The 18,787-nt window shown below is 40.9% G+C and overlaps 1 protein-coding gene across 3 annotated transcripts in view; it reads right to left on the bottom strand.

Annotated features, from left to right (window-relative positions):
• SLC9A7 (solute carrier family 9 member A7) overlaps window positions 1-18,787 on the bottom strand; it is a 150,649-nt gene that overhangs the window by 70,386 nt on the left and 61,476 nt on the right. For all 3 annotated transcript variants that reach the window (XM_014867610.3, XM_070502739.1, XM_044763415.2), the window contains exons 2-3: window positions 8,231-8,430; window positions 5,916-5,993 (exon numbers count right to left, since the gene is read on the bottom strand). In XM_014867610.3, the coding sequence (XP_014723096.2) occupies window positions 5,916-5,993; window positions 8,231-8,430 (278 nt within the window). The remainder of the gene's footprint in view (window positions 1-5,915; window positions 5,994-8,230; window positions 8,431-18,787) is intronic.

The following is an 18,787-nucleotide window of genomic DNA, read 5'->3' as shown; positions in this document are numbered from 1 at the left end:
TCCTCCTGAATAATACTATTTAGCCTTGAACATCATGGTTTTAAAATTCCTTAGTCCCGCCAATCACTGAGCGAGCAAGCAGGGGCTTAGCAAATTTCAGAGAAAACTACTCCAGCTGATTATATTAAATTATGTTAAGAGTGCGTGTGTGTGCACACACATGGGCAAGTAGACCAATCATTTTCATAGATTTATTTATTTCACTCTAGTGATTCAGCTAGTCACTTCCAGATCTGGTGGTGCTTGAGAAGATCACTAAAGATATAAGTTTGCAACTAATAAAGTATGAAAGTGTTACCTAAGGAGCTTTCCGCTTAATTCAGTATCAGAAAACAGAGTGTCCTAAGTATCTGCTCATGGGATCTGACGTGTCTCCTGACATTCACCTCGATTAATCTTTGGAGCCTGGGAGGGACAATAGAGATAGATGTGGGGAAACAAGAAACAGGTGGTTCTACTTAAGATGGGCACGTTTATAAGTTTATATGTATGTTTATAAGTTATGTATATGTATATAAGTTGATACATTTATACCAATATAAGAGCTAACAACTATTCAGAAAGAGGTGGCAAAACCGCAGCCCTCTCACTGCTTCTGTATATTCACTGGTTACCTTAAAAAACACACACACACACAAGGATTTACCTCTCCTAAGTCGTTAGGTCTGTGGGTATTCTGATGGGGAAAATTCCTATTCTTGGGACCCTGAGCCATGGTTCTTATACTCCTCAAGGCATAAACTGTTCTCATTGGACAATCAGAACTACTTAACAAAAATAGACAAGTAAAATCCCCAAAACACCCTAATTAAACAGGGGCCAGAAACATCTTATCTAAAAAATTAAAAAGGCAGGAGAGCCCAGTGTGCCAGCTGAGCAACATCAGGGAAAGACAGGGCAGAGGAAGAAGAACTCCGCCCGGATCAAGCAGCCACCATGAAGTGTGACCAGACAAAGGGCTGCGGGCGTCCTCTGGCCTGCATTCCAGACAGAGGATCAGAGGCCTAGGCTTCGGCCTTCCCCAGTGCTTGCCCCTCTCTGAGGCTGTGAAGAAGGTGTCAAGGAATGCCTAGTGCCCCAAAGCCACGTGCTCAGAAGAGAATTTTTCAAGGGCTTGTCACACCATCAGTCACCAAATCCACGTGCTGCTACCTGTACACACTACGGACACATTATGTTTACCTCTTAAATCAGTCATTGTTCTCAGCCTTTTTTTAAAGTTAATGCATTTATATACCAATGTTTTGAAAAAATAGATTTAAAAAAATCAACAACTGTGGGCCTACCTGCCTTTAAAAGCTCCATCAAGGGCTTAAAACCTGGAGGGCTAGGAGTGCATCAAGGATGAGACATGAGCCCAGTGAACCTCATGGGAAGTAGCCAGGAACAAATTTTAATCCCAGCTGACCTTTCCCTTTCTGCTCAGCTTTCTTTTGGGTGACCATCCCTCTGGTTAGTTTGAATACATTGAATATGAAGTAAATTCATATTCATGACATTAGCCAAAGCAAAAGAATTGGAATGTAAATCTTCCACTAAAAGTACACTCACAATATATTCTAAAATGACACAGACACACACACACACACAATTACCCATCCCCATTCATATCTGCTGATATGAACTGCAATTTTACAGCACCTTGAAAAGGTATAACATGCCATTTACTTGTGTATTACACTTCATATACTTAACCGTATATTTCGTAGTTTACAAAGTATTTTCACATATATTAGCCCATCCAATTCTCACAACAACCCCATCATGAAGGTGTTATTTGGACCACTTCACACGAGAGAGATCTAAAGCCCAAAGGTGTGATGCGAGCTGCCCAAAATCACATGCCCACCAAAGCGCAGCTCCAGAGCTGGAAAGCAGGTCTTCTGACCCCAGGGCATTGCCCTCCCACTGCACAAGCTGCCCTTCTTGACTCCCATCACATTCTTTTAGGGAAGAAAGTACAGGACCCTCTAGTCCTAGTACTAGATTCTGGTGGAATTCTATATCTTTTGTCCTCTTCCTACTCGGCCATGACGGTTCACAGTCATGTTTGGTTCACGTGGCCATGACTGGTTCAGAGTCTCCCTTACTTTTCCCTCTCTAGTACAGAATGGCAAAAAGAGACAACAGAAGATGACGTGCCCTGGTAAAAGCTTCAAGAATATAATCCTAAAACAGATTAGGATGAGAAGGTTCGCTTTGAATGAAAATCCACCCGACATTCCAATTCCTAGCTGGACCACTTTAAGTCTGACATTCCCACTCCTTCTCCCATTCCCCACTGACAAATGTTAACATGTTAGAGTGCGTATGTGTGGTGTCTGTGTGTGTTTGGTGGAGGAAGTTCACCAAAAATGAAGGTTTCTGTAAGTCAATTCTTCCCCTGCTAATGCCCTGTAAGCAAACTGTGAGTGGTAGCACAAAATCAAAGCTAATTCCAATATTTTTTCCAAGTTAGAAAAAACAGGCCCATGTATGCATGACAACTATATGTGCACAGGTCAAAGGGTCTGAATATACATATATCTATATCTGTTTACATACCTGCAATTAAATGGGGAAACATTTAGTACACATTTAATTGACAACAGGTTTAATCAATGACGACAACCATTTAACAACCAACTACTTAAGTGCCTTTATAAGGACTAATTAAATAGGAGAGAGACTAAATTAATAGCTGATAACCTGAAAGACTAGCATTTCTAAAACAACTTAAATTGGTAACTGGTAAAGCCAGTTATTTGTTTTTCTTCTGACAAAATGAGGCTGAAAAGAGAAGTCTCTACAAAAACTAAAGTGTTTTTCAGCCATTAGAGTGGCTTTCACAACCAATAATTTGGTTCATTTTAAAACAACTATGACCTTGATTATATATTAAAATTTGTTATTTAAAAAATCAAACTATTCATCACTCATTTGATCTGAAGAGGAGTTCCCAAGTCCTCCATTTAGGTAAAGAATAACATTACATACCCATAAAACCATCTCCTGTTATGTGTCAACTAACATACAGATTCAGGTGACTTTGGCAACCCCACACATTAGTCAGAAGAAGGATACATTTTTGTATGGAAAACCAAAATCCAGAGGGAGCGTAGCACAGAGGACACTCTGCACGTCTGTGAGTGCGTAAATGCGTGTGCAGAAACACAGCCTCCTGCTCTCAAGCATCCATCCTGAAGAGGGAACCTATGTTCCACCCCTCCTCCCCCAACGGTGAGGCAGTAAGGAGGGGTCATTTGATCTCTGAAGGGGGAGATTGGCTTGACGCTGACTTGTAGTCTTAACTCTCCTGTGCAATGTGGGGGATTACTCTTGCTCCTCTAGCTTCAAGGCTGTGAGCAAAAGAGGCAGCCTTTGGCAGGCCCAGCAATTTCTAGGATCTCTCCCTTTCACCCTCCCTACTGTGGCTGTGAGCGACCTGGTAGCTAAAGGGCATCTGTCTTCAATTCATGAGGCAGGTAGTAAGGAGTCTCACTGTTAAAGGCTAAGCTACATTGTCCAACATGCATTACCAGGGCCTTCGGGTGATAAATCACTCACTCAATTGCCAGTTAGCTCTGTGTATGTTTATCAGTGAGTTGGAACCCTGGGGGAGAAGGGATTTGAGCTAATCTCCTTCCACTCTCACATTCTTACATTATTTCTAATCATCACAGAAACTGTATGTAAAAACAGAAATAAAGAATTGGAGGGGCCAGCCCCATGGCTGAGTGGTTAGGTTCACACGCTCTGCTTCAGCAGCCCAGGGTTTCCCCAGTTCAGATCCTGGGTGCAGACATGGCACTGCTCATCAAGCCATGCTGAGGTGGCATCCCACATGCCACAACTAGAAGGACCCAGAACTAAAATACACAACTATGTACTAGGGAGCTTTGGGGAGAAGAAGGAAAAATTTTAAAATAAATAAATAAATAATTAATTTTTTAATAAAAGAATTGGGCCTGGCTCAGTGGTGTAGTGGTTAAGTTCATACACTCTACTTCAGCAGCCGAGGATTTGCAGGTTCGGATCCCGGGTACAGACCTAGGCGCTGCTTGTCAAGCCATGCTGTGGCGACATCCCACATACAAAAAATAGAGCAAGATGGGCACAGATGTTAGCTCAGGGTTAATCTTCCTCACCAAGAAAAAAAAAGAATATATGTGAAGTTCCTAATACATATCAGATGCTCCATAAACTATATTTAGGTTAGCTGGAAACAGTTTAAGAACCCTCTGAAAACTGCAGAGTTGCTTTGACAGAAGAACCAGTCTGATGAGCAGGCATGCCTCTCATAAAATGAGTTTGGAAGTGTTCCCTCCTCTGTGTTCTCAAAGAGTTTGTGTAGGACTTGTATTATTTCTTAAATGCTAGATAGAATTCACTAGTGAAGCAATATGGGCTTGTGGGGTTTTTAATTATGAACTAAATTTCTTTAATTAATATAGGGCTGTTCAAGTTTTCTACCTCTTCTCGGGTCAGTTTTTGTAATTTGTATCTTTCAAGGAATTTGTCCATTTTTCCTGAGTTGTCAAATTTATTGACACAAAGTTGTTCATAATATCCCCTTCTTGTCCTTTTAATGTCTGAAGGGTCAATAGTGATGTCCCCTCTTTCGTTCCTGATACAGGTAATTTATTTCCTTCCTCTTTTTTTTCTTGATTGATCTATCTAGAGGTCTATCAGTTTGGAAACGTCCTCTAGTTCCTAAGAATGTTGTTGAGTTTTATTGGCAGCCAAGATCTCTCTTCTCTAGGCTCAATGAAAAGGTCTCTTCTAGGTCCCGTTCAGAAAGAGAGCTGAAACAAGCTCCTTGGCTGTTAGCTAAGGGAAGCCTTTTTGGAGGCTAAATTTCCACAGAATATTCCTACAGTGGGAAAGGGAGGGAGCTACTTGCACTGTTTGTAAAAGTATTTGGAATTTTAAATAACTAGGGGCTTGGGCCCACCCTGGCTGCCAAGCATAATGACTCTCAATAATAAGAACAGATTTTTTTAAACTTTTTATTTTAGAGTAATTATACATTCACAGAAGTTGCAAACATAGTACAGAGAGGTCTTTTGTATCTTCACTCATTTTCCTCCACTGGTTACATCTTATGTAACTGTAGCATAATATCAAAACCAGGAAACTGACATTGGCACAAAGTGTGTGTGTAGTTCTATGTCATTTTACATGTGTAGTTTCATGTAACCACAACCACCACCACCATCATCAAAATACAGAATCGTTCCATTGCCACAAAGACTTCCCTCATGCTATCCCTTTATAGTCACACTCACTTCCCTCCCACTCACCATCCCTAACCCCTGGCAACCACTAATCTGTTCTCCATCTCTATAATTTTGTCATTTCTAGAATGCTATATAAATGAAATCACACAGGTGGTGACCTTTTGAGATTGGGTTTTTTCACTCAGCATAATGTCTTTGAGATCCATCCAGGTCGCTGTGTGTATCAATAGTTTGTCCCATTTTATTGCTGAGTAGTATTCCATGGTATGGACGTTTGTTTAACCATTCACCTACCGTAGGGCATTTTGGTTGTTTCCAATTTGGTGCTATTACATATAAAGTTGCTATGAATGATCACGTACAGGTTTTTATGGGAACATAAGTTTTGATTTCTCTGGAATAAATCTTCAGGAATATAACTGCTGGGTCATATGGTAATTGCAACTTTAGTTTTATAAGAAACTGCAAAACTGTTTTCCAGAGTGGCTGTACCATTTTACATTCCCACTTGCAATGTATGAGAGCTGCAGATTTTAAAACAGAAATGAATCACTGATGATGAGTCAACTATAATCTCTGAGTGGGTGAAGATCACAGTAATAAGCAATCTGCCAAAAGGAAAAAACTAGAAAATTATGTACGTAAATTAACATAGAGATTCCCATGCTTTAAGAAATACCAGCAAAAACCTCTTACCTTCTTTAAACTGTATCCAGCATGGAAAATAATTGGAGGCAGCAGAATGTTGAAAAAGACCTCTGGATCAAATGTTACCTAAAAGTTTAAAAAGAAAAAAGCCAATTATTATTTTAATACCAATTGTGCCATAGTATTTGCTTAATATCTTAAGCCATTGTCTAAAGTTTGAATATTTAAAGCAAGTAACATAAATGTGAAAAATCATGGACTCAACACAGGAGAGAAACCGCAGTTCCCCAGTGGACTGGCATCTTCTCCACACAGCACTTCTGACTTCTGCTCTTGGTACGTTCTTTAATTCATATGAAGACCACAGAAATCTTCTGGTCAATGTTTTTAAACAAGAAATAAAAACATCCTGATTTTTATCAAACCTTTATAAAGGCTTAACTGCAATAAAAGATGCAGTCATGATTCTTTATTAATTTTCTGGGTCCTCCCACAGAATCATTTATAGACATAATTCTATCGAATTCAAGTCTCTTTTGAGGGACCAGCCTTATATGGCCCGTGATGCAGCCTAGATCAAAGTCTGCATGCAGCTAGCGGCTTCCTGAACATCAGCTTAAATTCATCAGCTCAAGAGGACTGAAATTACCTGTAGGTTTTACAGAGAAATCACTCTGAAACTATCAGACAGCAAAGTCTTATCACATCCAGAAAAGAATTAAGCATTCTATAAACCTCCTAAACTTTGTAAAGGATCTGTTCACGATGATAGACTAATTGCCTTTTATTTCAAATTAATTATTTTCAATCTTCATCCTAATTATTAAAAGTAAAGTTAGCATTTCTCTTTAGAAACTGTAAATGTTAATCAGTCTAATTAAAAGTAGAATGGTTCTCTCAAATTATGTTTTATTCTATCTTCTTGCTGAAGATAAGAGTAGTCTGAAAAGCAGGGAATGTCAGAATGAGAAGGGGCCTTGGGCAATATCTACCCAGTATGAGGACACTGGGGTCAAAGAAGGTGGGACCTGCTGGAAGTCACCAAACCCAGTAATGTAGGAACCAGCACAAGAGTTTCCTGACACCCATTCCAATACTCTTTGCATCAACCAAGCTGCCTCAACATGCCTCTTCTCCCCTCAGCTAACAATAATCATCTCAACCTTGTTTGTTCTCCCACCTTTGCTTTGTGTGGCAAAAGCTTAAACAGAGGGGATTTGAATAAACATTTTTCCAAAGATAACAGAGCAAAAGTCAGCTTTATCTTCTATTATGATCTAAAAGATGGAAATGGGTTGGAATTTTTTCCCTTTTTCCTCTATCCTATCTAGTATGAAGGACTCAAGCTGCCATTTCAAAACAGCCATTAGTGTGGTATTTACATTGGGCATCTTTCTCAGTTACATTTAATTTCACACAAGTTTATGGAAATCTCATGCATTCTTATGAAGGGTTGAGAGCAAAGAGCTCACTAGGACTGCCACTAGGGACACAGAGAAGATGGGCATGTTTAAGGCTCTGGGTGGAGAATAGTTTTCTTTAAGGATTAGGGTAGATCCTAAGAACAATTATAATTTGATTTTTGGAGCACAGGCTACATTCTGCCTTTGACTGTAAGCCTTCACACACATTAGCCTTATTCTATATTAAAGAGAGCTCCCCGCAACCTGGATCCCCCTGACCTTAGACAGACGGCTTCCTGCTGATAAGCTGAGTCTTTAAGATAACAGAACGTATGAGGATAATTGCAGATCTCTTGCTTATCCTGGAAATCGCCTTAGTGAGGAGATTACATAATCTCTTTTCCTGTGGAGCATTTTACAATCCCCAACATCAAATAAAAAACAATGTTTGGACTCAAATTCTAAGACAATAAGACATTCTTCCTCCAAAGATTCATTAAGCCTTTGGCGTCAATCACCAGTGAGAGTGGGCACTCAATAAGTATTTATAGAATATGGCAAAAGAACCATGAAGAACTAAGAATTATACTTTTGAACACTGAATAAATAAACTAAAAGGGAAACCAATCTTAAGAAAGAAACAACCTCATTCCTAAACCCTAGCAAGAGACATAGTAAAGAAGAGATGGGTGCTGGAGACACGAGCTGAGCGAGGATGTACAACCCACTGCACAATCAATGGCCCACGTCAGCTACTGATCCTAACAAAGCTAAAAGGCTCAAGTCCAAATCGGGTTCCTCCTTCTCCTCATCATAGCCCAAAAGCTTCCTAGCAATAGAGAGCCAGGAATGCTACCGATGCTCCAGGAGTTTGAAAGGATTTCTCTCCACAAGGTCAAGATGAAGTCAGAAAACCAAACACTGTGTCAGGACAACAATGGCTGAGCGTCCCCAGCTCACCTTCCTCAGCATGTCATTCTGCTCTACACTGTTGATCTTGCCAGGGCTGATTTCTCCTTTCAGGGTGTATTCGAAGAACTTCCCACTGACATTCACTAATAAGGTGCTGAAGGCCCTGTCTTCCTGAGTGCAGCTGAGTGACTTGTCATGGCCGCTGGTGGCAGGGGTGCCGTACCTCAGGATCACCCCGACGATGAGCCCTGAAACAAAGTAGAAGAAAACATCAGTCCTGCGGAATGACAGAGAGAGCATGGAAAATAATGGCACGGTCGATTTGCAAGAACTAAGAAACTCAGAAGTCATCTTAGAGACCAGGAATAGGGTGGAGCACCTGCACAGTCCTTCAGAAGGGTCAAGCATCTGTCTATTCAGCCATCGGTAGGACACTACCTGTCGTGGTTATTCCAGTACTCTGACTACTTCTAACAACTCATCGTGTCTCATTCCTCAGGCTTTTGGTGGAGGAAGATGAGGTGGTAGGCAGCAAAGTTTTTTCTGCCAAGGACAGCACAGCACAAAGCAGAACCACTGAACTCTGATTTGCACCAGCAGTAGCCTTCAGGCCACTTCTGCTGCCACCTGCCAGCAAGGACCAGGCCACAGGAATTTCTAGTTGCTACAAATACAACTTGATTTGCCACACATCAGAGGAGGGGGGCAGGAGAAATGCTTTTACTTAGGTCATTTCAAGTACTTGGTATCATGGAGAAAATAATTACACCCCTTGGGGAGCTAACACCACAGTGCAAAATGATTCAGGGACTATAGGCTGGCTTCTCGGGGCTGTGGCTATGACACAGCTAAGATAATTAGCAGCAAGTCGTTAAGTCTCATTCCATTCTTAGTAGGGTTTTCCTATTAGGAAAAACCCAGCAAAATCGTGTATAAGCATTCAACTCCACGAGTGAACAGGACGTGTTGCTCCCCTGGACCTGACCATGAGTCACACATGCCCAAGTAAAAGCGAGGGAAGTGTGGAAAAAAACACCGTAACTACCAGACACTTTCTACAAAGCTCTCATAGGAGGAAAACTTCAGACTTTTCTCTATATTCAGTTCTTTGCTGGCAATATTAAAACAGAGAATGGTAAAATGCTCCTCCATCTTATTTTGCCATTAATGGAGAAAGTTACGTGAGAAAAACAATGTTTACTATATTCTATGTACAATGTTCTTCAAAGTCTCTTATCATTAAGACATATGAGAACTCACAAGATATTGTTGAACAAATAATATATAAAATCTAGAAAATATAGTTAAGTCAAACTCTGTGTCTATTGCTTTATTATTATTATTAAAGACTTGTATTAACAGAACCTTGCAGTTCATTAACTTTTGTGAAAAAATCAAGTTACAAATTTTACTAAAAATTAAAAATGAGGTTCTTAATAATCTCAAATTGATCAGATATGAAACAATTTTAAAACTTTTAGAGGTATATGATAAAAAACAGACATTTTAAAAGAAAAACATGGGGGCCGGCCCGGTGGTGCAGTGGTTAAGTTCGCATGTTCCACTTCGGCTGCCCAGGGTTCGCCAGTTCGGATCCCGGGTGCAGACATGGTACTGCTTGGCAAACCATGGTAGGCGTCCCACATAGAAAGTAGAGGAAGATGGGCAAGGATGTTAGCTCAGGGCCAGTCTTCCTCAGCAAAAAGAGGAGGATTGGCAGCAGTTAGCTCAGGACTAATCTTCCTCAAAAATAAATGAATGAATGAATGAATGAAAACCATGTTGGTCATTACCAAAAGAAGATGACGTCTGTAGGGAAAAATAATAAAAATCCCATAACGCAGATAGTTCTAGTTATCTGGGCAATGGGCAAAAAGCAAACACTTAAGGTCTTTAGCACCAATCCTCTGTTCAGGTCTGACTTCTGGAATTTCATGCTCATTTCTTCTTGGTGGGTGACTAACCTGGATGATGGTAGAGATGGTAAGCCAGCACTTAGCCTCTCTCTGCTCAGCCTTGGAGCAGACTTCCCAGCTGTGGTCTCTCTACCATGTTAGGGTTGTGTCACCAACTAACTGCCCCAAGGAACTCAAGGGTGGGTTCGGAAGTATTTAACTATTTAAGAGATGCAATCACCAAACACTCTGAACCAGACCAAGCCCCACCACAAGAGCAAACCCTATGACCTTTGCCTCATTTTTAATGCTATCATCTCCTCTCTGGGCCTTATTAGCATAACCTGCAGTGTAAGTGGAAGCATGTTTTCCAACTGAGCCTGAGTAAATACCCTCCTCTCTCTTTCGAATATTCATTCCCAGTCCAAAATAAAAGGCCCCTGCTTTCTCATGTTTGGGGACAGCTACAACTTTGGAAATGATTCCGTGTGGCCTCCTGTCCACTACAAATTAGTTCTACTTTGTGTGACAACTACTTCTGGTCAAGAGTCTGATTTTAACTCTGCCAGGAGGTGAACCCACTTGGTTCGGTAACAGTTGAGGGTTTTCTGGATGTGTTGGTAAGTAAAGTTGTAGGGGTACCCACATTGAGGTGGATGCTGACCTTGGGTCTCTTCTCCTTGACTTTCCTGCTCCTCTTCATTGCCACCCTAGGTGAGGAGGGGGCCTAGAGAATTGTGGTCTATAATCCCAAGAGATAATCTGTCTCCCTGGTCTACCTTGTTTTCCTTCACCCTGGTTGTCAGCACTCGCATGACTTGTCGCTGCACATGAAGGTCACTCACAGGGTCTCCTCGTGGAGTAAGGTGTGCGCTGTTGGGCCAGTGGGCTGTCGGGCCCGGAGTTTGGGGGCACTCTATGAACCCTCCTTCTTTTTCCCATTCTCATTCTTCTGGTAATATTGCTGGTGAGCACATGGAGGACATCCATAACGTCTATGATGGTTTCACTCTGCTGCACAGTTACTGCCTGGCACTGGAAATCCACCAGGGCTTGCAACATTTGCTGCCTTCGTACCCTCTTCTCCTTCAACCACATCGAACTCCACAGTTTCTCTACTCCCAGTACTGCAAAGGTGGTTCATGGGGGTCATTCTTCTTTACGGCAGTCTAGCGTACAAATATATATTGCTTGATGTCATTCCTTTGGATGAAACCATATCTGTTTCTTACATAGAACCATTTTACTAACCCCCAAACTTGCGTTGCTCTGACCTTCTCCCTGCTGGTGGGCTACTACTGAGGAGGGGTGGCAGGAGGCTGCCGGCTCTCAGCCCTGATGCTCATGGTTGCAGCAATGGGCATGGTGACTGGGGCCAGCTGGTCCGAGTGATGGAAATGAGGCCGCTGGAGGCAGGGGCCTGCTCAGGGTTCTCTGGGGCTGCTGTCTGCTCCAGATGGAACTCAGTATTTTTTTTAATTCTTCTTTCACTCCCTGGTTAGGCAGTTATTTTCTGATGAAGTTTTACATGACATAGATGATTCTGTGGTCCCTCAATACTCATCGTAATACAGGATAATCTGTAGTCTGGTGGAAGCTACCTGTCATGATTTAACTTAAATGTCCTCATCAGGAAACCAAAATAAGTCATTTACAGAAAACTATCCTTCTCCCCAATCGATAGCTGCTTCACACAACTCAATGTCTCTTTACAGTTCTCACCTCATTATCAGCAGAGCTACCTACAAAATTAAACCATACTAGCACAGGGTCCTCACAATGAATACTACTTTAACAAAAGAGGGTGTGATATTGTGATTTATAATAAGAAATATATTTGGTCTTCGTCCCAGTTCCCTGGCTCTTAAAACCCTTGGCGTCTTCAAAGTACTAAGTGTCTTTTTGTATGCTAATGAGAAGAGTGGCGGCTGGGGGCTCCTGGATTAGCCTCAGGATGGGGGCTGGTTGCCAGGGGAACCAACCTTGTGATTAGAGAGTTGGAACTTTCAACTCCATCCCACCCCCAGCCTCCAGGGAGGGGTGAGGGGTTAGAGATTGAGTTAATCACTAATGGCCAATGACTCAATGAACCATTCCTATGTAATGGAGCCTCCATAAAAACCCCCGAAGTATGGGGGTGCAGAGAGCTTCTGGGTGGTAAACACTGGAGGTACGGGGAGGGTGGCACACCCAGAGAGGGCATCGAACCTCCACATCCCCTCCTACATACCTTGCCCTATGCATCTCTTCCATCTGGCTGTTCCTGAGTTATATCCTTTTATAAGAAACCAGTAATATAATAAGTAAACTGTTTTCCTGAGCTCTTTGAGCCATTCTAGCAAATGATTGAACCCCAGGAGAGAGCCATGAGAACCTCTGATGTATGTTCAGTCAGAAGCACAGGTGACAACCTGGGCCTTGTGATTGGCATTTGAAGTGGGGTGGTAGCATTCTTGTGGGACTGAGCCCTTAACCTGTGGGATCTGAGGCTATCTCCAGGTAGAGACCATCAGAATTGAGTTGAACTGTAGGACACCCAGGCAGTATCCACCAGAGAGCTGGAGAATTGTTTGGTGTGGGAAAAACTCCCACATACCTGGTCACAGAGGTGTTCAGTATGAATATTGAGTAAAGGGGAAACAGAGGAATTTTTTCCTTACAGGAGGTTTATATTTGCAGACAAATTCTTCAATTACAAGAAATGCCCTTACACTCTCTCCCAGTAATCATCATCAAATTTGAAGTGTTATTAGATGATCAACATTGTTTTTATATACTTCTAAAACTTTTCCCTCCCTCCCTGGGCCCCATGAACCCATATTCCAGATGGAAGGGAGACAGTGAAGGTGATAATGCTGCCCCCTCGTGGAAAACGTGGCAACATCAAACACCACAGCAGAAATCCAAGGTCAACACAGTCCTGATAGTTTTGATGAAAAATATACCAAGCAACAGTATACACTGCTAACGCAAGGTAAAGTTTGAGTAACTCCTCAAACATTTCAGATTCATACTTACTCCTACTGTAGTCCACAGTGCCAAAGGACAGAGTCATTGCTATGATATTAAGTTCACATTTAGCATCTTTCACTTCAAGAAAGAATAAGATATTAGGACTACCGAGGGGTATTCTGGTGAGAAAATGATAAATACTTGGAAAAAATTGAATGGCCTATTTTCATCTACCAGATCTGGAAGACATTCTTTGACAAGAAACTGTAAAGAGGTCATAACTACAAGGAATTAAAACACAACATTAGATTTTTTTTGAAAGTTCAGTATTCACAAAAAAACAATGGAGAGCGACAGAGGCATTGAAGATTTTACTGTATCAACATCATAGTGTTCCAGATTACAAAGAGAAACAATCTACAATGTATGTGGACCAGAAAAAATAGCACATAAGATGTCAGCTGATGAAGAAAGAATCACTGATTTCATAGGTAGATGACTAATATCAGGAAAAAATTTAGTTCTGAACTTTTACAGAAAGCTAATATGGATGAAATTACTTTGACATTTTATGTGGCTTAAAACAAGGTGGTGAACTCCAAAAGCGCAAAAATTCAAGACTTTTTCAATTTAAAAAATTCAAGACTATTTCAACTTGTGGGTATGAAAAAAACCTCGCTTCATGACTGTATTTACATATTGTGCTCATGGTATACAACTGCCAACTGTTCTAATTTTTAAAAGAAAGACATAACCCCCCAAAATCCTATAGACAGTTTATGTATGTGCCCATCCAAAAATTGGTCATATGAAGAAGGAATTTATTTATGGACAAAGTGTGGTTCAACAATCTCATGAGGTCATTAAAGAAACCCGCCTCTATTGGTCTAGTGCCAGTCCCCGCTTTTGTGACTGAGGATGTTGGGAGGATAGTTGAACAGGTGGGCACAGTTAGCTGTAATTCTATACAGCCATCCACCAGCTGCAACATTTAGATATCTCTGTTACTGAGCCTTTGTTAAGGAGTTGCGGAACAGGTGCGTGGATGCACTGTTCTCCTCTAATGAGACCTCACCTGCCCTTATATGAGTAATGATCACCAGTTCGGTTTGACCACCACTGTGGGGTTGTTTACAGCACTGTAGGGGTTGATCTAAGTTCTAAAGCTCACCTGAAATCCTGAGAAAAGAAAGCATTCCATTGCACATCTATTTACAGTGTCTGAAGATAGTGAAAACTAGTTCCAATTCAGAGAATAAAGAGAATGAATGGATCCCAGCAGCGACGATGACTTTTCAGGTCTGGGGGTCATATAAGTGACTCCGGTTGAGAATGACTGTTACAGTCTTTTCCAACAGCTTTTTCTACTTGTTCTGCTACTTACTATGCATCTGTGTTATTCATCTGATACATTAGTTTCAAGGAGAATTCATTCAAAACACTTTTGTTAGCTGTTTTGAACACATAGTGAAATATTTTTAAAAAAGTTTTATTGAAGTACAATTTACATACCAGAAAATTCACCTGTTTAAAGTGTACAGTTGAATGACTTTTAGTATATTCACAGGGTTGTGCAACCATCAGCCCAATCTAATTTGGGAACATTTCCATTTGCAGTCACTCTCTGTTTCCCATTCCCAGCCCCAGGCAACTACTGATCTACTTTCTGTCTCCATAGATTTACCTTTTCTGGACACTTCATATAAATGGACTCGTACAATATGTAGTCTTTTGTGTCTGGCATCTTTCACTCAGCATAATGTTTTCAAGGTTCATCCAGGTGGAAGGAAGGTATCAGTACTTCACTACTTTTTATTGCCAAATAGTATTCCATTGTATGGATATACTATATTTTGTTTATCCATTCACCAGTTGATGAGCATTTGGTTTGTTTCCACTTTTTTGCTATTATGAATAATGCTGCTATGAACATTCTCATACAAGTCTGTGTGGACATATGTTTTCATTTCTCTAGGGTAGATACCTAGGAGTGGAAGTGCTGTGTCATATGGTAAATCTATGTCTACTCTTTTAAGAAACTGCTGAACTGTTTTCCATCTGGGAAACTGTGTACCACTTTATATCCCCACCCTCAATGCATGAGAGTTATATTTGTTTACATGCTCAACAACACTTGTTACTGTCTTCTGATTGCATCTATTTTAGAGAACATTAAGTGGTCTCATTGTGGTTTTACTTTTCACTTCCCTAATGCCTAATGATATCGAGTATCTTTTTACGTGCTTATTGGCCCTTCATATATCTTCTTTGGTGAAATGTCCATTAATTCCAATCTTTTACCATGTTTAAATCAGGTTGTCATTGAATTGGAAGAGATATTTACATATTCTGACACAAGTTTCTTATTGAATATATGATTTGAAAATATTTTCTCCCAGTTTGAGGCTTGTTTTCTCTTTTCTTTCTTTTTTAAACTTTCTTGATCCTGTCTTTTCTTAAATTTTTAAAATTGTCTTAACAATAAAATTGATTTTTTTTCCTCTTGGTGAACAGTTGTAAGAACTTTAACTACGCATCGATTCTGTGAGCACCACCACGATGAGGATACCAAACAGTTCTATCACTCCCAAGAAAACTCCCTTCTCCTGTCCCTTGCCAGTTACACCCTCACCCTAGATAACCTCACCAACCACTGATTTGTTTCCCATTACTAGAGTTTTGTCTTTTCAAGGTTAACTAAAGGGAAGGATATAGTATGTGACCTTTTGAGACTGGCTTCTCTCACTCAGCACACTGCCTTTGATATTCACCCAAGCAGTGTGTGAAATAACACTTTATTCCTTTTTACTGGTGAGTAGTACTCCATTGTATGAATATACCAGAGTTGGTATACCCATTCACCTGTTGAGGGACATTTGGCTGGTTTTCCACTTTTGGCTATCACAAATAAAGATGCTACAAACATCCATGAACAGGGTTTCATGTGAACGTGTTTTCATTTCTCTAGGGTAAACACCCAGAGTGGGCCTGCTCAGCCATAAGGCAATGTGTGCTTAATTTTATAAGAATCTGCCAAACATTTCACAGAGTTACTATACCATTTTGCAACAATCCCCCCTTCTCCCCCCAGCAATGTAGGAGAGTTCTAATTGTTCTGATTCTGACAACTCTTGACAATACCACAGGAAACTTGTGACTCCAAACGACCAGCCTGGGAGTAATGCTGCTCTGATAGAGGTTGACTTTAAAGAAACAAAGTGAGTCTTTAGCTCTTCAAGACAAAAGTTCTGTCTTGCTTCCATTAGCATATGAGACAGTAAAATAGTAAAAATCAAGCCCGTCAGCTTAGAGTTCAACCTCCAATCCAACGCCCCTCTTCTTCAATACCTGAAATTTCAAAGATTTTATTAAAACCAAGAGGGAATAAGTTTATGTGATTCAAAAACACTATCAACTCTAAGTAGTTTCCTCAAATATGGAATGTAATAGGAACAAGAGGGAAAAATTATTTTAGGTCTTAGATATCTACTTGGGAAAACTAGACATGGACAAATCATTACTGTCCATGAAGCTCTTGGGTGAGACACCGGAAAAACTTCCCATCATTGCTGGGCAGCACAGCATTTCTCTATGGGTGACCACATACCACATACCTTCTGACAGTCTTTACAAAATGAAGATGCCCACTCTAGTGTAGAATGGAAGAGCAGAAGAGTCTTTCATTGAAAACTAGGGCCAAGGAGGCAGACTTGGGCTCAATGACTCCACTTTTACCTAGAAGAGTCCAAGATGGTACCCAAGTGTAGGTTGACTGCACTTGCCTCATTCTAGGTGGGGTCTATGCTGGCTCAACACCTCCAGGGCCTGGAGGGATTATTTCTGCCTAACTCTGGGCTAGTCTCAGGAAGCCCACTGTTGCCACCTGCCTAAACCCCATTCTCTAAGCTCTGCTGCTAATAAACGAGACATTTTTATTTCTATCCACCTGGCTCCGTTATCTCCCAATTGGTTCCAAATTTTGATAGGGAACAAAGTATCACTAATTTAATCTCCTGAACCCAAACAATATAGACGACCAATCATATTCTTAAATACATTTTCTTTAAAATACTTTAAAATAAAATTCACAGATATGTTTGAGCAGAAGATAATGGGAGGCCAGCAGATTACTGGATTAGGTCTAAGGACTTTTCAAATTATAGCATTAGTTTTCTTTTAGATCAGATATGTGGATATTTCTTTGTTTCTGCCTCATACTCTGATATTTCCCAAAATCAAGGACAGTGTACCTGTGGCTGAGTCATCATTCAACATATTTTAATTGCTGTTTTGTGTATTTCCCATTTAGTTAAGCACATTAATCAAATTCAAGTCAATTGCCAAAGGACTGGACTACAATGGTTACTACAGCAGATTATGACTCACTTTCCTGACCTGTTTGCCACTCCTTAAAGCCCCAGGCCAAGACTTTCAGCTAAACACCACCTACCCTTTGAAATAAAGTAGTCTTTCCTCTGAGCCTCTACCTGGAACCCTCTTCCCACTCTCTCCTTCCTAACCGTCTTCACTGGGCTAACTAACTCCTACTCATCCTTCAAGTCACAGTATAGATATCACTTCTTCCAGGCAGTGGAAGGGCTTCCAGGAAGCCCTTCCTGATAATACCTCACGACTGGATTGGATTCCTCACAATCAGGGCTGCCGTCAGAGGATTCAACAGGAAAGATGCTCCCTGGAATTGTTTAGGGCACAACCTACGCAACCTTATGTGGCAGCTCTGCTCATGGTGCACCTCTGGAACAGTCTCTGATAGTGATTGCACTGCACTGTGACTGCCGTTTAATTGCCTGCCCCTCACCCCCAGAGCTGATTTTCCTGCTGGCAATGCTCAATGAGTACTGGCCAGCTATCCCTGCATCTGAGCCACCTTAGACACTCAATAAATGACAGCAGACCATGGGGACGTTAGCCAGTAGCCATCTGTTAACAAAGAATTACCTCTTATGAGTTATAGGAAAAGAGCCTTAGTTCTGACCCCTAAGGAAGCAACTACATATTTTCAACCTCTTATCTGCCATAAAAATCCCAGGATACTCACATTTATCAGCCTTTGGAATTTAGCCCAAATTAATGAACACAATTCAAGTACTCTCACAGGTTAAAAACTTTCCAATGGTTTTAGGAGGCATATTACAGAATCTACTTTCCTAGAAACTCTGAGGTTATGTAACATTGCAAAGAAACAAAAACACATCACCATTAGAGAGCGTGAAACTGGAACACACAACAGCAACGACACGCAATGCTCTTGTCGCTCAAATCACTAAGGGATGGCTGAGTCTTAAACTGAAATAAATGCAAATATAGAGTACACACAAGTGAAAAGGGAGGGTTTTGAGAACACATGGTAAAATAAATGAACAAAACAGAGCTTGTACTTACCCCAATTTTAATTTATGATGGTATATTTTTAAAAATTAAAGAAAACAAAACCTATTCAAGAATTCACCTGAATTCAAAGACTGTCAACCAAAATAACTTATCTGCTATGGAGTGAATTATGTCCTCTCAAACTTCGTAAGTTAAAGCCCTAACCCTCAATGTGACTGTATTTGGACATAGGGCTTTTAGGAGGTAATTAGGGTTAAATGAGGTCATAAGGGTGGGGTCTAATCCAAGAGAATCAGTGGCCTTATAAGAAAAGGACTTACACACAGAGGAGAGGCAGTGTGAGGACACCGTGAGAAGGTGGCCATCTGCAAGCCAGGAAGAGAGGCCTCCTCAGAACCTGGCCACA

This window comes from Equus asinus, chromosome X (genome assembly GCF_041296235.1).
Source record: "Equus asinus isolate D_3611 breed Donkey chromosome X, EquAss-T2T_v2, whole genome shotgun sequence".
Lineage (NCBI taxonomy): Eukaryota > Metazoa > Chordata > Mammalia > Perissodactyla > Equidae > Equus > Equus asinus.
Note: the sequence above shows the minus strand (reverse complement) of the source record. Positions and strands in the feature narration are given on the sequence as shown.